This window comes from Cheilinus undulatus, linkage group 1 (assembly GCF_018320785.1).
Source record: "Cheilinus undulatus linkage group 1, ASM1832078v1, whole genome shotgun sequence".
NCBI lineage: Eukaryota > Metazoa > Chordata > Actinopteri > Labriformes > Labridae > Cheilinus > Cheilinus undulatus.
The window spans coordinates 49,580,498-49,607,574 of record NC_054865.1 but is presented as its reverse complement, the minus strand read 5'-3'; the positions used below and the strand labels follow the sequence as shown (position 1 = coordinate 49,607,574).

Below are 27,077 nucleotides of genomic sequence, written 5' to 3'. Positions count from 1 at the left end.
AAAGAGTTCCTCTGATAGTACAGTGCCTATTAAATGTATTCAGCCCTTTGGATGTTGTACCTTTTTATTGATTTTATAAATCACACATGGTTTATAAAATTTTGCTGTACAAAAACACCTCTTTAATATCAAAGTGAAAACAGATTTCTACAAAGTAACGTCATTTCAACCAAAATATATAAGGTTAAATAAATAATTGCATGAATATTCTCCTCCTTTAAAGTGACTGACCAAATTGAACAGAAGTCTTGCCAATTGGTCTCACAATTAGTAAAATCAGGATCACCTGAGTGCAGTGAATGTGTCTCAAGTGACTGTTGTATAAAGACACCTGTGTTTGGAAGGTAAAGTCAAAGCTTTATGTGAGAGTGGCAAAGAGAAGACCACTGTTAAAGAAAACTCACGTTAAATCTCAACGATAGTTCACCGAAAGGCATGTGGGAGACTCCATGGACAAGTGGAAGAAAGTTCTACGGTCTGATGAGACCAAATTGGTGCTTTTTGGCCATCAGAAAACACACTGTTTGGCAGGCACCAAACACTGCACATCACCGCAAACACACCATCCCCACTGTGAAGCATGGTGGTGGCAGGATCATGCTGTGGGGATGCTTCTTGGCAGCCAGCCCTGGGGAGCTTTTAAAGGTAGAGGGTAAAATGAATTTGGCAAGATATAGGAAAATCCTGGAGGACAATCTTATTTAGTTTTCAAGAGAACTATGGCTTGGTAGAAGATATTTTCAGCAAGACAATGACCTAAAGCAGACAGAGAAAGATGCACAGAAATGGTTTAAATGTGAATGTTCTGGAGTGGCCGAGTCAAGCCCAGATCTCAGTCTAACAGAGAATTTGTGGCTGAACTTGAAAAGGGCTGTTCACACCTGATCCCTGGGCAACCTGACAGAGCTTGAGCAGTTATGCAAAAAGAGTGGAGTAAAATTGCAGTGTCCAGTTTTGCCTCATTGAGACCGATCCACAAATACTCAGAGCTGTGATTGCAGCCAAAGTTGCATCTACTGAATACTAACTTGGAAGAGGTGAATATTTATGCAGTCATTTATTGTACATATTTGTATTTAATTGACATTACTTTGTAGAAATCTGTTCTATTAACATTGTTTGATTTATCAATTTAATAAAAGGGGCAAAAAAACCAAAGGGGTGAATACTTTTTATAGGCACTGTATTAAAACAGTACCTGCTATAAGCACTACATGCTCTTACTATCACCTTTACTAGTCGCATCCTTTAAAGCTCAAGCTTGAAAAGAAGGTCAAACCACCTACGTATTCTTAAATCTGATCTGTTGGTTTTAATAAATGTACAGTACAATTAACAATACAAATGTGTGTGTTAATATGATGTTTAACCCCTCTGCATGCCAGTGAAGACCTGCACACCCTGTAAATGCTAATCCCTGCTTTTTAAAGAGTACTCTCTGTTACCCGCAGTCATTATTTGGTTGCATTAACTTTCTCACTTTTATTTTCGTTAATTTACTTTTGGTTGTGTTAAAAGAGAGAAGGATTCCTGGAAAACACCTGTATGCTCCACAGCAGAAAAAGATCCACTGTAGCCATTTCCAACAACGACAATGAAAACATAATTTAGAGCATGGGGCAGTAATTTCAATTCTTCACATACATGTTTTTTATCACAATTCAAGACGTAGAAAAAAGACAAAGATTTGTTTTTTCCTAAAAACTCCCAGGACAGAATGACACTTTTTTCCTTTTTTTATTCAGTCTTAATGTTATCAGGAAGTTGCATTGAGATTTAAAGTTGTTTTACAAGAAGCATAGACAGAAACATACCCTCACAATTAGCTAGATACTGAAATGTTTGCAGAAATTGTGGAAAAACCTAATTAACGTTTACTTTTAAGAGACACTAGTTCAACTGCTCCTTAATTCAGATAACCAGACATTCTACACATGCTTCACAGTCTCCAAGCCAGACTTTGACTGGGAAGAAAGGAGATCCATCCATGATTAAAATACTTATAACTTACTGAAAAGTGAATACATTTTCAAGCTATATGTTCTGTCACAAACATCAGACATGCATTTCTGATCAGGGATACTTGATTGACTAAAAAACACCAGTTTTTATACTAAATCTTTGACTCTCTGTGGAGGTCAGTAAAATGTATGGTGTTCCATCTGAACCATGCTAAACTGAATATGTCCGAATCGGACTAACACCTAGATAATGAAGTTGGAAATTGATTTTCCCTTGAACATACACACCTCAGTGAGAACCAAACTAGACTAGGCTTGGAGAAGAATCAACTAAAAGAAGAAAAGTTGACCACTCTTGGAAGAGGAATGGCACCAGCCTCTGTTAACATCTTGTTATCTTTGGGCAGATGGCAGTGACCTGGACGCTGTGAGTCACGGCAGCCTGGATAGCTCTGCCGACACTAACCTGGCCGAGCAGGGCCCCTTCGCTGCTGACTCCGCCAAAGTTTACCCTACTGATGATAGATCTAGCACAGGTACACTGACCATGGCTGCGTCTTCACTCCATCTTTCATAGGCAGCCATCTTGTCCTACATCTTCTTCTCTCGATGACACTTTTCTTTTTTCCTCCTTTCTCATTTTGTCTCAATCACCAACCTCCGTTTTCCTCGTTTGCGTCCTCTTTAATCCTCTGTCCCTTTGCCGCCTGTTGTCCCATCTTCCTTTCGCCCATCCATGTTGTCTCCTCCTGGTTTTGCGGCTGTGGTTTCTGCTCTGCTCTGTCCCTAACCCTGCCCTTCACTCTGGCCCTGCCTGTGTTGCCCTTGCATGCAGCCAGCCGTGGGGGCGGCAGCGTGGGTGCCAGGGCCCCGGTGGCCTTCTCACACTGGGGGGGCTCTGAGCTCAGAGAAGCCACCCTCCATCCAGGTAAACCTCTCTGTCTCTCCGTCTGTCTTTCTGCCTGTCTGTCCAGCACTGGTTGCACTCCTCTGTCTCATCTTTCATGCTCTGTGATGACGTTGTCAGGCCTTTAATCATTGCTGTTTCTGCTCCTTTTCCAGTTTTTCCTCCTCAGTGTGACATCTCTCCATCCAGAAAAATTTATTTCTGCTCCTCTTTTGTTCCTCATTTATTTTGCGCTCTTTTTGTACTTGCTTTGCCACAGAGTGATTTGTCTTTGTCAATTACGCCAAGTAATTACCCAGAGGCATATTCTTTTTGATTACGAGAATCATTTTAATCATGAAGCCGACGCCTCAGCAGGAGACCGAGAGAGAACCACGACTCACAGCACAGCAGGAGGGAAGGACCTCGATGCGTTCTTCATTGATTGTTACGGTCCTAGCATGACTTTTGTCAGTCGCTTAGTCCTGCAGTGCAGCTGAGCCGTGCACCCCTATGTTTTATTTAGAGGTGACAGCCGGAGAGGTTCATGGCAAAGATGAAAGAGGGGAACAAATCATCAGACAGCTGGTGGCCTGCAGACACAGGGAAGTTTTGCAGACAGATGGAGGAGTCAGCCTGAAGTGACAGCAGCTTTTCCCCCCTAAACGTTGAGTCATAAAGAGTTAAATTCATTAGCAGCTGTGAAACTGAGGTTAGCCCCTTCACTGTAAGTGTAGATCTCTGTATGCCCTGAGGAGGATTTCTGTTATTCAGTACAGCTTAGCTGCTCCAAGATGAAAGAGAAGAAAAACCGCTTTATTTCTTCCCTTGTATACTTTTGATTTACACCTCATACCAGAGGGCATAGCTATGGGGTTAAGCTGTGTTCGATAGACACAGTAAAGACTGTAAAGGATTCAGCCCTCTAAACTTAGGAACTGAACTATTTTTTAGAGACAAAACTTTGGACTTTAGGAAGAATCTTGAAAGATTTCCATCCATCCATCCATTTTCTATACCCCTTATTCCATTCCGGATCGGGGTCGGGTGGGGGTGGGGGTGGGGGGGGGGCGTGGGCTGGAGCCTGGGCTGGAGCCTATCCCAGTTGTCATTGGGCCAGAGGCGGGTACACCCTGGACTGGTTGCCAGTCAATCACTGGGCCTTGAAAGATTTGTTCCCATATTTAGGGGTGGAACAGAATATGTTTAGGCAATATTTTGTCATGTTGTCTTGTGATGCATTTATTCGATCACTACTACCAAACATTAATATTCAAAAAATACATATATATATGTGATGCTCTGAACATAGTTTTCTGCCAGTTTTAGTCTGTGTTTCACTGCTGTCACTCCAACCGTGGTTCTTTACAGCATGATTGCGTAAAGAACGGGTTGGAACTTAAAGGAACGTTGTTGAGGAGTTTAAAGGTCTCTATAACTGCACTGTCATAAAAAGCAGGCTTTTCTTTTACGCTGTACCCTAAGTTAATGTATCGTATGGTTATCTATCATATCATGACGTATCCTAGCTTAACATATCCTGTAGAAACATATCTTATAACAACATATCCTATCGTAACCCATCCTAATGTAACATTTCATTACATAATAATGTATCCTTGTATAACAAAAATAACATAAATGCATCCAACCTTGCGCAGCCTATGACAACATACCCTATCGTAACTAATCCTGTCATAAAATACTTGATTGTTAACATTTCTAAACCTTACATATGTAAGGCGTAATGAATCACAGAATAAGGTATTTTATCATAGTGTATCTCATCTTAGTGTATCTGATCATAACGTATGACATCGTAAGGTATTTCATCTCAGTGTATCCCACTGTAACGTGTCTCATTGTAACATTGCTCATCGAAAGGTATCGCTATCGTAACGTATTGCATTATAATGTATCTCATCATAAGGTATGACATTGTAAGGTATCTCATCTTAATGTAGCTCACCGTAACGTGTCTCATTGTAACATATCTCATCATAACATATGACATCGTAACATATCTCATATTGACATATTTCATCGTAACGTATGCCGTCATAATGTATCTCATCATAAGATATCTGATTGTAATGTACCACATCACAACGAATTCAATTGTATTATATCGCAGCGTAACGTATCGCAGCGTAACGTATCGCAGCGTAACGTATCGCAGCGTAACGTATCGCAGCGTAGCGTATCACAGAGTAATGTATAACAGGGTAACATATAACCGGGTTAACCATTACATCGTAACATATCTCATGGTAATATATCACATCATGATTTATTTTGGAATTTCCCTTGTGGAACTAATAAAGCGATATCTTATCTTAATGTGATGTAAACGGCCATATGGATTACTGCACTGTAAAACATTAAAACGTGCCACGTGGTAATTTATCAGAGTGTTTCACATCGTAATGTGTTATTTGTTAACATGTTGCTTCGTAAGGTGTGGCATCATAATGTATCATGTCGTAACGTATCTTGATGAAATAAATGCTTTCGTTACATGTCTATTATTATTATTATTATTATTATGTCCTACAGCAACATTTATTATCATAACAAACCCCATTGTAACATATCCTGACTTAACATGATTTAACCTGACATACCTTATCGTAACCTATTCTAATGCTACTTATGCACTTTTACGGTATCCAAATGAAGTTTAGCTTTTTTTAAACATATCTATTCATGTATTTCCAAAAAGTAACTTCTATCATACTTGAATATTTTCCTATTGTAACATATCCTACGGCAGCATCAAATGTAACAAATGTAACAAATTTTAAGGTTACATATCTTTATATAACATATCACATTTACTTACTAAACATTATGTTTCCTGTTGTAATTTACCCTATTGGAATGCATCCTATCTTAATGTGTTCTATTGTAATGCATCCTAATGTTATACATCCTATCGTAACAGATCCCATTGTATCATGGGTACACCTTTATTCCTCCCTCTACTCAGATATGCCTTTACAGAGAGCTTTTGTGCCTTGGTTGCATATTTCTGTGATTTTGCTGTTAATCAGACTTTCCTGCCTTTTACATTCCTCTAATTTCAGTTCATTCGTGTCTTTCTTTTTTTAGGTGATCAGTCAGATTTGGGTTATAACTCGCTGTCCAAAGAGGAGGTTCGGAGAGGAGACCCCAGTGCCCCTGACTCGGCCCCTGACAAAGAAGACAAGAAGGAGAGCGACTGCAGCTCCTGTCAGTAGATCTGATATCACCTGTTATTTCTTTGTACTGCTTCTTCTTAAAAATTATAACTTGGCAGCCTCACAGTCTCTGAGGATTTCCCCTTCCTCTGCCTTGATCTTTCATCTCCTCTAAAGATAATTCATTCATTTTGGTTTCCCTACATCAAAGAGTCTCAACTGTGTGTTGTCCTTCAGTGGATTTTTTTAAAGAACAGCCTCCCTTTTCAAGCTGTGCTTGTAGTAAATTTTAAATTTTAATTTTGTGTTTGTAGTGTCAGAGACGGAGAGCAGCAAGGGAAGCAAAGACTGCCTCCCTCAGCTGGACGTAGAAGTCCAGTCCTCCTTCAAGCCCAGAGGAATCGTTCGCAGCAGTTGTGCATTTGACGATTCATCGGGTAAACCCAAGAGCTCCGCCAGCGCAGGTAAGGAGGTAGAATCAAAAATTATGTAAAAAGAGGAGGATGCTGGTTATGTTTTATTTTTAATGATCTCCCAAATGTGCCTGCACATAAAAGATACATACTCTTGGTTTTAATAATCTCACCACGCATGGTTCTGAGCTGCTTTTGCAAAGGAGAAGAACCCAAAGAAAACTTGCTTTAAAGATATTATATTACCTCAACCTCTACACTAACATCAACCTTTTAATCAGCAGCAGCAGCCTGTGCAAGAGAATTTGTGCATGTTGTTTCTTACATAAATATTTCTTGGCAGTAGTTAATGTGTGCTAACAGGTTTGCACCATTCATTTTAATTTTTAAAGAACGCTTTTTTTTTTTTGGAAACACCCATCTGTTTTGAAATAAATATTTAGTCACAGCAGTTTTATGTTCATAAGGAATGAATCGATTTTTACTCATCAAGCAACATTCTTTTCATTAGAAACAGTAGAATTTTAAAATGCAAAGGATGCAATTAATCATGGCTGACTACAGAAACTCTGAAAAAATGTCTTCTTTCTATAGTTACACAGAGAAATATAAAGCTTAATAATAAGCCTTCAGAGAAAGATTTTAAAGGCAGGAATCAGCCAGGAATTTTGTAGAAATTGTCAGGAGTACACATGTGAAAACAGCTTCAGATTCTCTTTGTTTGCTAATATTAAATCAGCTGTTGTAGGGCAACACAGGAGTCCATTAAGCCTTAACATGTTTGGTGACTTTACTTTGTCTGAGTCTAGTAAATAATATCACCTTATTCTCTCAGGCCATGTCGCAGGTCTCCTCTTCACATCCTCTCTGGATGAGATCGGTGAAGTCCAGTCCAACAGTTTGCTCAGGAGACATAAGAGTGCACTGGAGGAGGTGGTTGGCAGCTCTGGTGGCGGTTCAGCTCTTGATTGGCAGGGTGTGAGAGCTCGCCGGCTGAGTGGTGATACTGTGGGCAGCAGCGGCAGTGGCACAACTGTCCTCGGTCTGGGTATGAGCCAGGGGGAAACTGACCCAGAAAAGATAGCTGGACACCTGGGGGCTGATGTTAAAATTCTCTCTGGGGCAAACTTCAGTAAGAAAATGAGGCCTCGATCGCTAGTTTTAGGTGGGTCGGAGGTTGCTGCTGCTGCTAAGATTGGTGTGACCAGGTGTCATGACCACATGGAGGAGGAAGAGGAGACAGAGGGCCCAGACTCCAGTGATGAGGACAGAAGTAATACAGATGCCATTTTTGATTTTGAAGATCTGGACTTAGACAAACCGGCTGCAAAAGGAGGCATCGGCTCTAAAAAGTCTCATAAAAAGCCTGTTGGACGCAGCGCCAGTTATGGAGGCATAAGCACTGAGGTGTCCAGAGGTGTTGTTAAACGCACAGACATCAAAACAGGCTACGATCCTTTGTCACTTCTGGTGGCAGAGTCCCAGTCTGAGCAGCAGAATGAGGATCAGGACCCAGAAAGTGATGAAGTCAGCACGCCGAGCGCCCGTCGGCACCTCGCCAGGGAGATCGAGCTCTACATGAACCACATGGGCAGCCCGCTGAGCAGCCGAACTCCCAGTTTGGACCTACAGGACCCTTCTAGCCCCACCCTTCTCCATTCCACCTCCCTCTCTGCCCCCCGAAGAGCCAGCCTGCCCCACAGTTCCCCCCTCAGGACTGTGGGAGTACCGCGCTCCCGCACTTTCCATCCGCCATCCCCCTCAGAGGCCATCTCACGTGGACGTCTGTGGTCGTCGCCTCCCCGCCGCAGCTCCAGCACCACTCCAAGCCCCAGCCCTCGACCTAGCCCATATAGGGAGAGGGCGGACAGGATGAGCCTGGCCTCCCCTTCACCCTCCTCCTCCTCATTCGCTCTTGACACACTTCTCACGCCAACACTCGACGTGTTTAAGACCAGTGTGGTGTCTGCTGGAAAGGGCGTGGCAGAGAAGGCAAGCCGCTGGTATTCTCGTCTCGCTACGTACACCACGCCCACTAAGGTAAAGAAACTGTCAAAATGCTCAAATTCACGAGTTACATCTCAAACCCAAGCTTTCATTAAATAATCAAAGTCATAACTAGGTTCCCGGCCAAATAGATAAATACATTTAAAAGATTTTTCTTTATGTCGTGTAACATGAAAGGCTGTTAAAGTTGAAAGCTAATAAAGCAATTAAACTGCTGGATACCTGCTTTCTACTACCATGACTAACACAAAAGCACCAGAAACTAATAGGAGATGCTTATCAGTACAGTTGGATATTTCTTCAAGGCTTTAGTATAAAGTGACAGACTTCTAAACACTGAAAAGCAGCAACCACTCCATCCTGTTGTCATTTGTGCTCCAAAATATTTCAGGATTTTATGCGTACATTTTATTGATCAATGGTCAACATAGAAAGGACAATAAATCAGAGTTTGCCGAAATGGTTGTGTCTAAAAAAAAAAAAATTGACCATCATGAAGACGTTTATTTTTTCCTGTGATTTAATTAAAGAAGTTGGACTTCAATATATATTAGATATATTTCATACAAAGAAAAATATTTCTTGACTTTTTTTGTGTTAGTGTTGATGATTATGGTTTACAGCTCACGAAAATAAAAAATCTGCTATCTCAAAATATTAGAATATCACAAATGGAAATGTATGCACATATATACACTCAGTAATTGCTTGGAGCTCATTTTGCACAAATTACTGTACTACATCTATGTGATTAGGCATAGAGCCAGTCAGTCTATGGCACTGCCAGGATGTTATGAAGCCCAGGTTGCTCTGATAGCAGCCTTCATCTCGTCTGTATTGTTGAGTCTGGTGTCTCTCATCTTCCTCTTGGCATTTCCCGAGATATTCTTTACAGGGTTCAGGTCAGACCAGTAGGCAGGCCAATCAAACACAGTAACACCATGGTCAACAAACCAGTTTCTGGTATTTTTGACTTCACTGTGCGCAGGTGCCAAGGTCCTGCTAGAAAAATGAATCAGAATCTCCATAAAGCTTCTCAGATAGAAAGCATGAAGGTCTCTAAAATCTCCTGGTAGATGGCTGACAGTGTTGACTCTGGACTTCATAAAGCACAGTGGAGCAACAGCAGCAGATGACACCTCAAACCATCACTCTTTGTGGAAACTGAAAACCTGGACTTTAAGCACCTTGGATTCTGAGCCTCTCTGATCTTCCTCCAAACTCTGGGACCTTGATTTCCAAATGAAATTCAAAATTGACTTTCGTCTGAAACAGGTCTTGGGACCACTAAGCAACAGTCCAGTTCTTTTTCTCCTTAGCCCAGGTGAGACACTAATGATGTCTGTTGGTCAGGATTGGCTCGACACCACAACCATGACACTTGTAACCCATTTCCTGGACCCGTCTGTGTGTGGTGGCTTTTGATTTACTTACTCCAGCCTCAGTCAGCTACTTGTGAAGTTCCCTTAAGATCTTGAATTTACCCTTTCATCTGTGGCTTACCTTCCTTGTGAAGGGTGTTTGTCTTTTGGACAGTTGTCAGGTCAGCAGTCTTCCACAGTATTCCACATTTCTACATAAATTTCCACAGTATTCTAATATTTTGAGATAGTAGAATTTTTATTTTCATGAGCTGCAAGCCATAATCAACATGATTACAACAAAAAAGCCTTATATTTCACTTTGTATGAAATTAATCTATGATACATGGAGGTTTTTGAAGTGTATCACAGGAAAAAGTGATACATGATATTGTAATCTTTTGAGATGCACCTGTAAATCTTTTCTGTGAATCTGCTTTTAGGTGTGCAAAATGCCAGCATCTGTTCATTGGCACTTTATTTGCAGATGGCTGATGTCTGTCAGAAGGGCTGGAATCAGCTGATACTGATGTTAAACCAATGCATATGTGCAGCCGTACTTTCTCTAAACAAGTTAACACTACATTGTAAATTATTTCTGTTGAAATATTTTATTTTTCTGCCTTTGACTCCAAAGAAAATCTTTTCTATTGAGCCTGTTATCCGAAACATAATTAAAGGATTCCACAGTCTTATCTGTATCTTAGATTTTATGGAAAAAGGATCAGACACATCATAATCTTCTTTTAGTGTTAGTGAAGATGTAATTTGTAATTACTGAGCTTAAAGCTGCATGAAGTGATTACATCTCCGAACTGTAGCAAATCTGTTTTCTTTGGTATTTAATGCAAAGCTCTCGACAACAGTGGACTTAAAGGTTGAATGGTTCTGCCATCTAGTGGCGCTTTAAGTGCCTGACATTGTTCCTCAAAGGGATCGTGGGTTAAAGAGCCTGTTGCTAAACCAAACCTCAGCACATTTTTCTTTTCTCTTGTCAGCCATGTTTGAAAAAAATAATGAATGAATGATTATGAATTTTTCATGTAGACGATTAAATGTAAAAAGAAAAAATGGACCATGTCAGTGCCCTGCCTGACCACAGCTGACCAGTTTAATTTCATTCCATAACATAAATATAACAGCACACTTTTTGCAGTAAGCTGAGACAATCTGTAAGCGCAGTGTGGAGTTCTGGCAACATGACTGGTGTCTAGTAGTTACTTTACTCAAAATAGCAGCAATGTTTCAGAGTTTGCTTATTTATTTATGTTACATAAGCCAAGTTCTTTACCTACCTAACTTTTTTGTAATTTTTTTTATTATTATTATTTTGTAATAGTTTATGTTTACTGCATCTGAAATAGAATATAAAGCAAAATTTCTTTTTTCCATTGAAGTGTTAGTGTTAGTTGGTGCTGCACCACATCTAATTTTGCTGATATACACTCACCGGCCACTTTATTGGTACACCTTAGTAGTACCAGGTTGGACCCCCCTTTTCCTTCAGAACTGCCTTAATTCTGAGTGACTAAGTGTTGGAAACATTTCTCAGAGATTTTGGTCCATATTGACATGATAGCATCACACAGTTGCTGTAGATTTGATCTATTGGATTGAGATCTGGGGACTGTGGAGGCCACTGGAGAACAGTGAACTCTCTGTCATGTTTAACTATTTTGAGATGATTTGAGCTTTATGACATGTGCATCATCCTGATGGAAGCAGCCATCAGAAGATGCATACACTGTGGTCATAAAGGGATGGAGATGGTCATTCAAGGCAGGATGGATCAATGCTTCCATGCCTTGAACTACCATCTGAATTTCACAGCTGAAATTGAGACTCATAAGACCAGGCAACGTTTTTCTGTTGTCCCATTTAGGTGAGCCCATGTGAACTGTAGCCTCAGTTGTTCTTAGTTGACAGGAGTGGCACCCGGTTCAGTATACTGCTGCGTTTAGAGATGGTGTCCTGCATACCTTGGTTGTAACGAGTGGTTATTTGAGTCACTGTTACCTTTCTATCATCTCAAAGCAGTCTGCCCATTCTCCTCTGACATCAACAAGGGATTTTTGTCCACACAGCTGTCGCTCACGATATACTTTCCCTTTTTCAGACCATCCTTTGTAAACCCTGGAGATGATTGTGCGTAAAAATCCCAGTAGATCAGCAGTTTCTGAAAATTCAGACCAGCCCGTCTGGCACAAAAAAACCATGCAACTTTCAAAATCACTTACATCCCCTTCCTTTCTCATTCTGATGCTCAGTTTGAACTTCAGTTAGCTGTCTTAACCCCGTCTACATGCCGAACTGCATTGAGTTGCTGCCGTGTGATTGGCTGATTAGCTACTTGTGTTAACAAGTAATTGAACAAGCATTCCTAATAAAGTTGCTTGTGAGTGTATATTGTAGTTTTGAGACTGTACAGTCAATGATGACATTTTTCTCACCCTGCAGGAGGGTCTTAGTGATCGCTTGAGTGTCTCCTCCTTCGGTGCTGCTGACCCAGACTGCTCCTCCATGCTGGACGAGGAGGACTGTGGTGAGTCAGGGAGCTCTGTGGTTTCTCCTCAGAGAAACGGCCCGGTTGGACCTCGTAAGAGCCCTAGACGAAGCCCCTTCCGCAGCAGACTGGACAGCCCCACAGCAGGCTCAAACCGGGGGAGACCCACATCACTGCTTCCTGGTAAGAAAAAAACTTCAGATAATTGTTGTAATTTACAGTTTCACTAGATGAATATTGTCATTGTAGATAATTTATTTTACATTAATTAGTGATTTAGAAATTCTCCCATGTTTTATGACACACCATCAAACACAAACACTTGAAATGTGAAGCACTGAATATTACTTTTTTTCAGTTTACACCAACAAATCAGGAGTCCCTATGAAAACTAGCCAAACTATCACATATGCTGGATGTCTGAGAAACATGCTAAGAATTCTGTAGTATTTGTGAGGTGTTGACTCTTTGTGACATTCTGTTCTGCTGCATAGTCTGATTATTTTTATCCTCCTGCAGGATGTACCCTCTCACCTCCTGGTTTCCCTTTGCCAGACAAGTCAGAGCTTGGTTCTTCGCGCTACACCAGCAACACCAGCATCTTTAACAACTACGCCATGGAGGTACAGTAATTAGTAAGCCAGTAATTAGTAAGTATGTAGTGTAGATGGTTTTGCTCATGCTTATTAGCACAAGTTATACATTTTTTGAAGTGTAATTTCACAAAGTCCCATGCTCCTGTTCCCATGGTGTTAATAAAAACCCAGCAACCAAAAAAAAAAAAAGATAACCAGACTGCTGGGGGATGGCAGAGCCAAAACACCTTAGTGAGTATTAAAATGCTTGTAAAACAGCTACTGGTAGTCTGAATTTAAGCCTACATGTCAGTGATGCCAAAAACCTCTAGTGATCAGGACTTTGAAAGAAATGGGTGTAGGCTTTCACCAGGGAGAGAAAGTGGAACATCTTTGACCAAGCTCAGATAATATCTCAACCGTATTTTCCTTGTTCATCCAAAAGTGATCCTGACAAGTTGTTTTATCAGACGCAATGGCCTCTGCTTTGCATGTTGGTTTTCATTTAGATAATCCAAGTACTCCATGAGCTCTCAAAAACAGTATCAAGCAGGAGCTTAAACCTGAAGATTAATACAGGCTTCAAGTTAGTCCAATACTATCTCTTATCCTCCTTCTTGCAAGTGGCTTAGTTTAGTCTAGAACATGCTTGAAGGTTATGATCACAGTTAAAACAAAAAGATGTACTTGTGTTTCTAGCTGCTGATCTCCAGCTGCTCCCGCTGTAAGACGTGTGACTGTCTGGTGTACGACGAGGAGATTATGGCCGGCTGGACTGCCGACGACTCCAACCTGAACACCACCTGTCCCTTCTGTGGAAACCCGTTCCTGCCCTTCCTTAATGTGGAGATCAGGGACATGAGAGGGCCCGGCAGGTAGGCGATGACACCCTAACAGAAACTGTGAAATCTGAATGTGTGCATTATGAACTATCTTTTCTGTGAGAGATTTAATTTAAATTTCATTTGGTTATGGATTATATAGTGATGTTTGTTAGGGTTATGTATGACATGATTAGTTGGGATTTCAAATCAATAAAAAAACTGTAGCATACAGATTAAAAGACTAATAAAAGCCAATCTCCTTTCTGCCCTCCATTGTTTCACTTTTGCTCAACATAATGTGGAGTTACTTACATGAATTACTTTTTAAATCTGTTTCTGTAACATTTGAAAGAAGCAACAACCTTCCAAGAAAGCATTCCTCTTTCCTCCTCTCAGGCTTTTCCTGAAGGGCAGCCCATCAGTGGATGAGGCAATGACATCCTCATACTCAGCATCCACAGGTCTTGACACTGGGACATCCACCTTATCGACCCCCTGTCCTACGACAGCTGTGTCCCCTCCCTCCCCTGTCCAGGAGTGCTCTGGCTCTGGAAGGTACGCCTGTCATCGTAACACACGTTCTTCATTTATTTTCATTCCAATCTAAACTGGATAAAGTTTTAAATGTTGTTTTAGATTTGATTTTTAAACATGGATTAAGTAACATAAAAAAGGAAGAAAGGAAACTTATTTTCAAATAGGGCCAGCTCCTGTGGTACACTTTAAAGAACATTTTGTAGAACAAGCTCATTCATGAACTACACATCATCACATCTTACCCCACAATGTGTATTTGGTTAATAGCACATCACTGTTTCCATTTAAAAAAATGCTTTTGATAAAATAGAAAAACTGTTAAAAAGGTGCATCTAGCCTCTTGGCTGGACACCTGTAGACTCTTGTCTCTTTCGTCTTGATGGATATGTAGCAGGAAGTAATTAGTGATGTCAGTCGCCTCCACGCCAGGTAAATCATTGGGAAAAATCACTTGTTTTAAAGTAGGGATTATCGTCAATGTATGTAGAAATTTTCTGATGACAGCAGAGTGCAGGTCTGTTAAGAGCTCTAACACTCTGACATTCCTTTAGATACCTAACCACTGTTGTTGACTTCCTGCCCCTTATCTGACTGTTATGTGTCACTGGGATTATGTGACTATAAACAATGTACCTGAATATGATGTAATAAGAACAGGATTCTGCTTCTCTAACATCTGAGTATATCACACCTTTATTCACTGTTTTGCAGGATTGACACATGAAGCATTTTGTTGTTAAGTTTATTTTTGTGCTTGTAGCCTTTCTTTCAAAAGAACAATGAATAGAGCAGAAACTGGGGGGAGAGTGGGGACAGGAACCGCCCACTTGGTGGACTGTAGCCTCTTTGCACAGGGACCTAACAGCGAGGCCATCTGCTCCTGGAATCATCTTTTGTTCTTGATATTCTATCTTTAAACTGAGTTTTGTGTCCATGGCTGGAGCTGATTGTCTCTACTGTTTTTCCTCAGGATTCGATTAACCGGAGCTCAAGGCATCAATATTCCCACAGACCGCCGGCAGGGGGCGCTGTCCTCTGGAGGGCCCATGGCTCGTAGCGTCAGCGCCTTTGGTCCTATGGAGGAAACAACTCGACCCAGACGCTGTGTGCCAACGTCAGGCAGCCTGCCCAGCCGTCTCAGTGAAACCCCAGTATGTTTCAATAAAATCCTAGATGTTGAATAATTTTCACATAGCTGTCCCCCTCCCCAGTTTTACTCCTGTCATGATGAAAAACTTCTAAAAACACAAAGTAAATCCTGTTGAATTCCACAGGTAACACAATTTGATATTTATTGAACAGGAAAGGAATATACAGTCTCACTAAACATAGCAAAGATTCAGAAATAGGGACAGCTCAATTACACTTTATACTAAGGGTAATGTTTAAGCTTATACTTGATTCTCAGGACCCTCTGAGCATGGAGTGGCGCCTCCACAACCCAGAGCCTGTCACGGTTCCCTACCTGAGCCCTCTGGTTCTGTGGAAGGAGCTGGAGAGTCTGCTGGAGAACGAGGGTGACCCAGTGATCACGGAGGCCGACATGGTGGACCATCACCCAATCATCTACTGGAACTTGGTGTGGTACTTCAGACGACTGGACCTGCCAAGCAACCTGCCGGGTCTGATCCTGACCTCTGATCACTGCAACAGAGACTCCCAGGTCAGACACACAATAAACACGCTAACAATGACTATTACAATCCTGATGAACATTTGAATCACACATAAGACAGTTTTAAGTCCAACTTCAGGCCAGATTGCCTTCTTGTTTTTCTCCTTTTCCTCTGAGGGGAGGTTTGGGGTTTGGGTCAGGCAAACCAGCGTGGAGCAGCTGGTCCTAAAGATATAAGGAAGCTGGTAGTGGAGCAAGTACATAGACACTGACTGATGCTACGGTTGAAAAAATGAATCTACACTCACTACCCCATCATGACAAAGTAAAACTGAAATTTTGAATTTTTTGTACATTTATTTATGATTAAAAAACCTTGAAATATCACATTTACATGGGTACTCTACAAAAACACCAGAAATTTAGCTGAGGTTCCCTCCTATTATTGTTGATCTTTACTGAGATATTTCTACACTTTGATTGGGTCCGCCTGTGGTACTTTAAAATGATTGGACTTGATTTGGAAAGGGGCACACATCTCTATAGAAGGCCTCAGTGCTGATAATGCATATCAGAGCAAAAACCAAGCCATCCAGTCAAAGGAACTGCCTGCAGAGCTCAGAGACAGGATTGTAAGGCACAGACCTGAGGAAGGCCACAAAAAATATTTCTGCTACACTGAAGGCTCCCAAGACCACAGTGGCCTCCATAATTCTCAAACAGAACAAGTTTGGCACATCCAGAGCTCTTCCAAGAGCTGACTGTCCAGCTAAACTGAGCAATCAAGAGAAGGGCCTTAGTGAGAGAGGTGACCAAGAATCTGATGGTCACTCTGACTGAGCTCCAAAGATTCTGTGTGGACATGGGACAAAGTTCCAGAAGGGCAATCATCACTTCAGCCCTCCACTGATCTGGGCTTCATGGCAGAGTGGTTTGACTGAGGACTTCCCAGTACAAAACACATAAAAGTCTGCTTTGAGTTTGCAAGAAACTTAAAGCGGACTCTTAAAATATTCAGCTTACTGGTGATTTGTGTCTGTCACATCAAAAATAGACCAATTTTTACCATCTGTAATATAATCTTCTGTCTCTCTGCTTAAGGCATGAGGAGCTTACAGGCCTTGATATCTCCCCATTTTGCCAAATTTGCTTTTTCTTCTAACAACGGGGTCAGCTTCTCCTCTTTTTACCCCACTTGTTGGTCCCATAAATTATGTATCATCAGACATCATACTCCTTTCATAACATTAGATTGGCTGTTACATACTGCCCATGTACTCTCCCATTTTGCCTTTTTTGTTATCTCTAGTGGCTGATCAGGGGTGGAACAACTTCACCACTCCATTCCACCTCTGTGCATACCTGTGAAGCATAAATGCAACAGAAATATCCTGTATCATAACAGCAGTCGGTAAGCCTTAACTATCTCATTGTGTAAGTCTTAACCTCTGGTGTTTTGTTCAGATCCCTCGTCACTGGATGTCTGAGGACAGCAAACACGTGTTGATCCAGATCTTGTGGGACAACCTGAAGCTGCACCAGGACGCCATCCAGCCTCTCTACATCCTGTGGAACACTTACAGTGAGTCATACCGCTCTATTTGTGTCAGTTCTGTTTTAAATTCAGCAGACAGTCAGAAAATTTACACTCAGAAGAGTTCTGACTGCTGCTGAAACAGACTTTAAGGGATGTTTTTTTCCCTGAGAAACTGCAGAATTAAACTTTAATGATCCTCGATGCAGCTCAAGAAGAAACTAAAACCAGAATGGGATGAAAAAACTTATTCTGGAAGATAAAAATGTGGGGAATGTGTAAATGAAACAAAAAGAGGGTGATTAAATGGGTGCTTTTAATTTATTTACCACTAAAAAAATAAAGGATATATATATTTCTAATAATGATGGTTAAAATAATGAGTCATATGTTTATATTCCTGTATTTTCATGCATTTTGTAAGTGCAAAGATCTGAACTGAAGTACTAGAAATTAATAAAAACAGTGTCAAAAGTGGCATGAAATTCAGAGGCTAAGGGTGGCTTTGTAATCAAACATTGACCTAAATAGCATATTACTATTTCCACTAAATAGACAAAAATTACAGCAGATTTTAACACCAGAACAGTGCAGGGTTCTCATATTTCTAACTTGTTTTAGCTTCAGGTTTACCAGCTCTTTTGGTTTAAAGCCAATGTTCTGCTCAGCCTGTATTAATGAGTTTTTTAATGTCTAAGGAAGCGTGTAAGCAGCTGGCTAATGATGTGCTAACAGCCTCTGTCTGCTCTCTGTCTTGCAGGCCTTAATTGTTCTCTGTTGTTAGAGAGTGAGTGTTTCTCTCTCTTCTGTAGATGAGATTTTTAGTTGTTTGTGTGCTATGCTGTCTTTAGATCTGCTACTTCTGTCCTGTCCTTTCTGCTTGTTGCATTTCAGTGTACAGTTGACCTCCTTCTCTCATGAATTCATATTTGGAATGAACATATTTGTAAAGTATGAGACTTGTCTGTCAGGAAATGAGTGTGAATTTCTGTTGACATGGTACATGAATGTCTCAAATACAGCCAATCACTGTATTTGAAAGATGGTTTGCATATGTGGTGAATGTTTTACTCCACCTGGTTTTCATGGTTGGACCTTTACGTAGTACTTCAGGGGCTGGGTACTGAAGAAAAACCTTACTTTTCCATCATCTTTTAAGCTACTACAACTGGGTCACATAAGCTCATAAACAGTTTCATTAGTTATTAAATAAAGCCTTTTTCATACCCTTTAAACTGACCTTTGAAAAGGGAGCATTTATAGCGCGCAAGGCACTGAACACTATAAATGCTGAACTACATTGGTTTGTTAAAATAATAATCCAAGGCACTCTTCAAATGATAAAAGTGCCTTTATTGTTACGACATGGCCTTATACAGGTGCGTCTCAAAAAATTAATAGAATATCACTTGTTTGGAATAAATAGACCCTGATGGATGTAAAACCTCAGCCTTGTCTTTAGACAGGAATTAGTTTGTATTAGAACTGATCTCCACAATCCCCTTAAGTTTCTTTTTCTGCAGAAAATACAGCACTGGATCGGTTTTGGAGCATAGTTTTGGGTTGAGTGTTGGACATTTGGTCAGTTGTTGGGATCTTCAGTCAGTAAGAAAGAGTGTCAGTTATAGAGAGAGGGATGGTGGAGTCACTTTCTCCTACTTTGGTGATGGACCACAAGGCCTTGTTCAGGCCAAGTATGAACAAAATTTCTACTAAAAGTTTTGTATTTCTTAGAAAATTTCCTTTCCAAAATCCACACAAATTCCCCAAAATTTCAAAGAAACTTCTGTGAAAATTCTTAAATATATTTAGAAAAAGTAACCCCAAATATTCTCTAAAATTTTTCAGTTAGACGTTATTATTAAGCCTTAAATATTCCAAAGATTTTCATCAAATTGCTTGAGAAATTTCTAAAAATGTCAAGCAAGTGCCCCCTTAAATTTCCATTCAAATTCACAAAAATTAACAAATGCATTTCCCAAATTCCATGAAAATCTGGAAAATTCCTAGAAAGTTTCAAACAAATTCCCTGAAAGTTCCATGAAAATTCTTAAAAATTACAAAGGACACACCCCCTCAGATTCCCAGAAATCTACTAATAAATTCCCCCAAATTCCTAGACATCAAAACCAATTTCTCCAATGCCAATTGAAATGGCAAAAAATTAAAGCTTTTTCCTAAAAACTTCCAATAAAACTCTCCAAAATATCCAACAAAAATAGTAGCAGTACTCAAGTACTCAAATTTACAAGCATATACCCTAAAATATTTTTAAAAATTCTCTAAAATTTCCATGAAAATTCTTAAATACCTAGCATCGCAACTAAATACATAGCAATTTCTCTCAACATTTCAAAGAAATTGTTTAAATTTCCATCAACATTCTGTATTTTTTTTTTAAAAGTAAAACAAACAAAAAAAAATATGATAGAAGTTAATACTCTATCTTAGGAAAACTACAATGTAATGTCCTCATATTTACATGCAGCGTCTCTGGAGATTATAACTGGTTGGAAACACAACTATGTATCTTAAGTTTTTCCTATATTGACCAACCCAACCCATTACAGATTTTGTTTTTTGTTTTTTGTTTTTTTAAGGTTTACGTTGTTAATCAAACTTACACATGCTCATGGTCAGGCTGCATCTTACAAATAACATATGACATAACGTTTTCACCTTGTTCTCTCTTTCCCTCTCTGTCACTTGCATTGGCATGGATAAAATGACAGAGGAACAAGGGCAAAGACCTGGCATTGTCCTAAGTGATTTTCTTGATTTTCTTTTACTTTTCCCAGTCAGCTGAGCTCGTAACCTAGTTTTACAAGTGTTAACACTTCTCATATCTGTGTTTTAAATGTTAAACTCAAAGCTGTCATAACCTAACACACCATACTTCTGTTTCTCCACATTTTGAGTAAAAGCGCATGTGGTCATATTGCTCAGGGGGAAAACTGAAATTTACAGGCAGAGAATTAAATACTAAACAGATGCAGTTTGGACATAGAGTGCACGATGCTAAACTTTCTTTGAATTGGGGTTTGTAATCCAGATACCCAGCTCTAAGTACTTTTCATCTCAGTTCAAACATTTTACAGTAGAAGCATTCTCATTTTCAGTCATTTATGTATCTAATGATTCTTATAATAAACCCACTACTGAACTATAATGTGTTTTCTGTGTATTTGTGTAGATGTGGGTTACCCTCTGTCCCGGCCGGTCCCAGAGGAGGAGAGGCCGTTTAGTGAGGAGTTACTACAGGGTGTGGTGAGAAGCATCCAGAGGAACGATGTCAGTCGTCCGATGTCTCAGCTGCTGCAGCTGCTGGGGCAGACGCTCGGAGTCAAGAGGCAGAGGTCTGCACCAGATACTAGCACCACATACCATGAATATCTGTGTACAGTAAAATCTGGAATATAAGTCTCATCGATATATAGGATACAACTAACTTATTAGATGAAAAATATGTATTAAAATTGCATCTAATTCACTGGAATATAAGGAATTTAGACTATCAGTTGTGTTCCTGAAATAAGCAGAAAGTGCTGTAGGTGTAAACTGCTGTTTGAGCTCCTCCTCTATCCTCCTCAGGAGTTTGTACCGGGACATCCTCTTCCTCTCTCTGGTGGCTCTGGGAAAAGACAACATTGATATTGGTGAGTCCTAATTTTCTGCTTTGGGCATTATATGTTTAGTATTTTTGTACATACATTATATGGACAAAAGTATTTGACCAGTACACCAACAGAGACTGTGATGACATTATTTTCACATACATGTAATTTAATATGAGTTGGCCCCCCATTTGCAGCTCCAACAGCCTCTACTCTTCTCGGAAGGCTTTGCTTTAAGATTTTGGAGTGGTTCCATGGGAATTTGAGCCCATTCATTCTGTAGAGTATTTATGAGGTCAGGCACCGACGTTGGACAAGAAGACTTGGCTCATTATCTCTGTTCCAGGTCATCCCAAAAATGCTTCATGGGATTGAGGTCAGAGCTCTGTGCAGGCCTGTCAGGTTCCACACTGAACTCATTGAACCATGTCTTTATAGTCCTTGGGTTGTGCACTGGGGCACAGTCTTGTTAGGATAGATAAAGGCCTTCCCCAAACTGTTGCCCCACAGTCTGAAGCACAGCATTGTCTACAATTTCTTTGTATGCTGAGGCATTAAAATTACCCTTCACTGGAGATAAGGGGCCTGGCCCAAACCCTGAAATGGTTTCAGGTTTAAGAACCAAAACAATGAGCTTTGTCATTGTTTCCAGCATTTTAAAAAAGTTGACGGTTTTGTCTAGAAATGGCATAATAACAGGAACTGTAAGACAAAAACAAAGGCTCTAAATTTCTACGTAGAGCTGAGAGGAGCTGCAGAATCAGTTTCTACCACTGGATTTGTTGGTATTATGATAAAAAAGATTGTTTTAAAGATGGAAAAACAGTGAAAACAGCATCCTTTATGTGTCTACGATTACACCAACATGCTCTTACATTGTTTTAATTGTTTCGTCTTGCTCTTTTTCCCTTCAGACGCCTTCGATCGTGAGTACAAGCTGGCTTACGATCGCCTTGTGCCCAGCCTGGTGAAGCTGACCCATAACTGTGACCGTCCTCCAAGCACGGGGGTGATGGAGTGCCGCCGGACGTTTGGAGAGCCTTACCTGTAAAAATCTCACCTTCACTCACACACAGTAGGATTTAAACCTTTGCCACACACATCATCGCTTTAAGATGAGCTCAGGAAACCTTTGGGAGGGAGGACTGTGAATGTGCACTACGGGAACGAACAAGAAACTTTTAATGATTAAAACGGTACAGCGATCAGCAATTATGTAGCCTGAAACTAGACAAAGGGAGGATTTTAGAGACTTCGTATGAACTGACAGTCAATGGAAACATGCCCAAACGCTCATAAACACGACTTCATCCAGCGCTGTTTCATACGGCTTCAATCCTGTGAAGATGATATAAATACCCTGTAAATACACTACAGTAGAGGATTTTTTTAATGCCACATTTATATTGTCATACAGCATATGAAGACTAATATTAGCAATATTTTAACTTGAAATATTTATACATAGCAAGCTTTATTTATTGTTGTGTCTTCTGTTTGTCAGGTGTGGTCTTTGTGTCCTGTGGTCATTTTTAATCCTGTGTGATGGGGGGCGTGTTCTGATAAATGAGGATATTGTTTTGTTATCTGGTTTTATTATGTCTCGGTAACCCTGATATTTCTAAACTATCCATGAGTTTTTGACCAACATGCTCAGTGGAATCTTCTGCCAGTAGAGCGGCATATTTCAGCGACTAGGGAAAAAATGTGGGAAATATGAAAATGGTTATCAAAAATGGCTGTCAAAAGGAACAGTCTTTCTAATTACACATCACACCCTATTTGTGAGCAACCACACCACGCTAAGGCTGGCTTCTTCCTTCTTTACCTAGGCCCAGGACATGTACCTGCATGAGTGTGGTAGGGAGTCTAACACCAGTAAAGAAACTGGAATTTCATGGTCATGGTCAGATGTACTCAAGATTCCCTGGTGGTAATCACTAGACCATCCTGTGATAAAAAATAGGAAATGAGATTTTAACATCTTGTAATTTCTTGCTGAGGAAAATTCCTTAAAACAAACACTTATATTTTAACTGTGTTGTTTTTTTGTCGTCCATTTTTAAGCCAACAAGATAAACTGTTATATTTTTGTTTCTCATGCCCTCATCTAACAGGTCGGGCTTTAATTTGTTGTCTGATCCTAACATAAGCATATGTTCACCTTAACTGAAGGGTAAAAACGCATCTATAGTGCTCATGAGTTACTTTTTTTGTTCAGGAGGCTGATAGGATTTTGTGAATAATAAGATTTTATGATTGTCATTTCTTTGTTTTTACCTGAAGTCACTGAGATTTTCAGTTAATTTTATTTTACAAATATCACCACATTAAACATCCTGTTGTATCGTTTTACACCATGAATGAAATTCAATCACAGCTTTATCTCAACCAGAACACTTTTGAACCAAAAATAGACCTGATAAGTGCTTACATGACGTAGTAATGATCTAATACAGCTGCTTAAGAGGCACCAGTCATTTCAGCAGACTTCAAAATAACGGTTGTGATCCTTATCCCGGTGTTGATCATATTAGGGTCAGGATATGGTGTTTTCAGACACACAGAGAAACTTAATTATTCACATCACTGTAGATGTGGCTTGTCTAGCAATTACAACAGACAGACTCTCATCTAGAGCCAGTTATGCAGACAGCACACCGAGATATGTGACTCTCTGCTCAGCTCTACCAGTGTCCACTACAAACAGTTAGATATTCATGGCTTAGCTGGGTGGTATCATCTGCTGCTGGCTCGAGCCAGACAGATACTGGCTGGTGGTTTCAGGCTCAGGTGGCTCATTCTGCCGTCTGTTTGAACTTCTAATTATATCCACTGCTTTCATTACAAAAAGACAAAACTCTTAGTCACTCCAGAAGTGAGATCCGCTCATTGGTGCAGCAGTGTGAGTTTTACTGATGCATCACTTGGCTGAGGCTGTATCAGCACCTGTAGTCGACAGCTGTCAGATGGCATTGTTAAAGGGATATTTCTGTATTTTTGAAGTTGGGTCATATGAGGTATTTGACGATGCAGTGGCATCAGCTTCCAGAGATTTCAGTTCTAAAGGCATTGCCTTTTCAAGAAGACTCACTGGTACTGACATGGAAGCTAGGCTATACAGTGCTACAGACCGGTATAGTTCCTCTGCTGTATTTAGGAAGTTTAAAGTTAAAAAAAGAAATGGGCCAAATGAAACAACATTTGCACAATTGTAAGCTATATCCAGCATTTTCAAGGGTCTTATTTTTCACCTGGAAAACCTCTGTGTTTGGTACTATTTTGCAGTGAAAGCTGGGGCTACCAGCTACATGCTCTTCCACCTCAGCTGTTTGGGTTGGCTAGCTTCATCTGAGTAAACAACAAGTAACTACGCTAAAACAACACCAAAATGAGCAATTTTGACTCAAGTGAGACACAGTACTCTGGGTGGTGTAGACTGGCTAGCAGGAGAAATCCAAGTTACCTGGTGGAGTAGGTGTGAAAACTGTGAGCTCATTTCTGTGAACACGGAGTTACTGTTGTTAGGCCTTAACAACATTTCTTTAGGACATTTCTGATCCAGGATAGTGGCTCACATGTGTCTGCAGCCTGCATCACTCTCCATCCAGAGTTCCCCGCCTTACTGAACACCTGTGTTTTACAACCTTCTTTAACTTCCTGGAGATAAATTGGAGAAAACCTCCCCGAACAGAAGAGCTGGATTCAAATTTGCTATCCAGTTAAGTTTATGGCTGTGGCTTTATTCTTCTAATGAATTAGATGAGCTTAATTAGACTTGTCTAGAAAATGGAAAAAATGACAATTACAAAAGCTACAGTTAGCCCGATACTTTATGTAAAAAAAGCATGCCAGATGTTGAAGTGGAAAACTGAGCTGAAATAACTAGTTTTAATTTACTTGTTGTGCCTTCTGACTGAGCTTGCAGACCCAGACAGCTGAATAGAGACTGGGGCTTGCATTGCAAAATAGTGCCAAACACAGAGGCTTCCTGGGTGAAAAATAAAATGCTCCAAAAATTTTGATATACTGTGCATTTTAGCCAGCATTGCTTTTTGGTCATTTTCCTTCATAAACTTGCTAAATCATGTGGAGAAGCTCTAGCTTTCTGCAGTGCTGTTTAGCCTTCCTTCCCCAAGTGAGTCAAGCCTGTAGGAGCAGTATTTACTGAAATACGTACCTTATACGTGCCAACTTGAAAAGCTGGCACGTATAAGGTAGCTGGACGACTGTCCTCATCCTAGTATACAAGCAACAGAGGAAAATCTGTTGAACTGAATTATGTTCGACTCTGCTGTGGTATTTAGCATTATGCCCCCTTTCACTTATCTACCAGACCTAGTTCTGGTTGACTTTGCTTACAAGTTAGCAAGCAGCTGACTGTCTGTATGTCAGTGGTAAAGATATGAATATTTTTGCAGCTCTGAACATCTGAAACATGCCCTAAAACGGTACAAGATTCTGGAGGGGAAAAAAAATCATGTGATATCATAGATTTTAAAAAAGACTCTTATTTTGGTGGGAAAAGACCTTGTAAATGTCTGACATAATGACTGTCTTTAAGTGTATTTTATCAAACCGTGGTTGAAGGAGGGCCCTTGAGTCTGAGTCTGGGTCTCATGAACGTCAACCATTTGTTTGATTCACAGCAGAGAGACAACAAAGTATAAAACAACAGGTTTTATTCTGAAAAGTAAACAGAGTTTCCAGTGAAGGATGAATTGACTCGATATGAGCAGCTGAAACCGGCTGTGATCAATCTGTGGATTTTCTTGTTTAATAGTTGTATAAATGAATGATTTTTTCAGACTCTGGGGCCATGTACATTTGAACTGCCCTTTGTAGAAATCACATTTTATAACAGTTTATGTGTAAAGACCCTTTTTAGATGTGCTGGAGGTTTGTGCCGTGAACAGATCTGCAGGACTGTAAAACTGTAAATAAAATCACTCACTCTCTCACTGCTGGCTTTGTCTTCCTTTTTCTAAAGTACACATGCAGTATTCCTCTTTTTAGACAGCTAGACTTGATTAATAACCAATTAATAAAGTATCTATCTAGACATAGTTTCACATTAAAGTTTGGCCTACAGAACCGACCCTTTGTTGGCTCTCTGATTGAATTCTTGTCTACCATGTAACAAGCCTTTTTGAGGAAGGCTACAGTAACAGTCACTGAGCCTTTTTATATATTCTTGTGCTTTTCTGCTACATGCACAGTGCTTTTTAGAAAACCAACTGTCCTATCCATATGTTTCCGTTTATGGGACTATGGTGTGTCCTAGTGATCTCTCTGATTTTGTTAAACTCTTGTCAGCCTACATTCAAGACTCCAGTGATATTGCTGTAGTCTATATGTTCTTTTTTACTGGTATTTTGTCTTTTTATGTCAATAGCCAGGCTGGTATTTTATTTTTTACATTAATTTTTTATCAATTGTTTCAACATTTTATAAACATAAAGCCCACAGATGAACATTTAGGCATTAAATTATAAGAAATAACAGAAAAAGTGCAATTCAAGGTGTAGAAACATCTCTGCAACAATCAAGGAAAATTGGAGGCACCTGAGCTAAAGTTCTGAATGCTCTGTATATCGATGTTTACCTCACTCAGGTCTTTCCCTTGCGTCTCTGTCCCTCCCTCTAAAGATGTATGAAGAAATGTAAGGAAATTAAGCAAAGAGGAGAGTATAATAATGCCTATAATATGTGCTGTATGCATGTATTAGGGCCTGCCTTTTATTGATCCACTGTCTACTGCAGCATCAGTGAGTGACATCACATAAAGGGCTGTGTCTGTCACTAAAACAGCTTCTACAAAGGCTGCTTCTGTGTAGCTCCTCAGATTTCCCTCCTCTCTCCTCACCCTCCTTCCCCTGTTTATTAATAAGAGCTTTAGGACAATCCTTAAAGTGGGACAGGACATCTGATGTAACTGAGAGTGGAGGACGGTATTTAAAGATGACATGGCACAAGCTTCTTGTGCTTATTTCATCTTCATCCTAACAACCCCTAAATTCCCTTTTTCACCTGTTTTTTTCTCAGGAATAAATTCACACTCAGTACCA

General features: G+C 40.2%; 1 protein-coding gene across 6 annotated transcripts in view; it reads left to right on the top strand.

The window, feature by feature from the left end:
- LOC121507429 (C-myc promoter-binding protein-like) overlaps positions 1 to 25,970 on the top strand; it is a 114,666-nt gene extending 88,696 nt beyond the window's left edge. For 4 of the 6 annotated variants that reach the window (XM_041783763.1, XM_041783779.1, XM_041783755.1 and 1 more), the window contains 14 exons: positions 2,369 to 2,497; positions 5,959 to 6,078; positions 6,341 to 6,490; positions 7,275 to 8,479; positions 12,265 to 12,493; positions 12,830 to 12,933; positions 13,585 to 13,760; positions 14,106 to 14,264; positions 15,217 to 15,397; positions 15,655 to 15,909; positions 17,326 to 17,443; positions 20,589 to 20,751; positions 20,987 to 21,051; positions 21,924 to 25,970. In XM_041783763.1, coding sequence (XP_041639697.1) covers positions 2,369 to 2,497; positions 5,959 to 6,078; positions 6,341 to 6,490; positions 7,275 to 8,479; positions 12,265 to 12,493; positions 12,830 to 12,933; positions 13,585 to 13,760; positions 14,106 to 14,264; positions 15,217 to 15,397; positions 15,655 to 15,909; positions 17,326 to 17,443; positions 20,589 to 20,751; positions 20,987 to 21,051; positions 21,924 to 22,060 — 3,191 coding nt within the window. In that variant the 3' untranslated portion in view covers positions 22,061 to 25,970. The remainder of the gene's footprint in view (positions 1 to 2,368; positions 2,498 to 5,958; positions 6,079 to 6,340; positions 6,491 to 7,274; positions 8,480 to 12,264; positions 12,494 to 12,829; positions 12,934 to 13,584; positions 13,761 to 14,105; positions 14,265 to 15,216; positions 15,398 to 15,654; positions 15,910 to 17,325; positions 17,444 to 20,588; positions 20,752 to 20,986; positions 21,052 to 21,923) is intronic. The other 2 variants (XM_041783796.1, XM_041783787.1) reach the window with 1 other exon arrangement.
- The last annotated feature ends 1,107 nt before the right edge of the window (positions 25,971 to 27,077 follow it).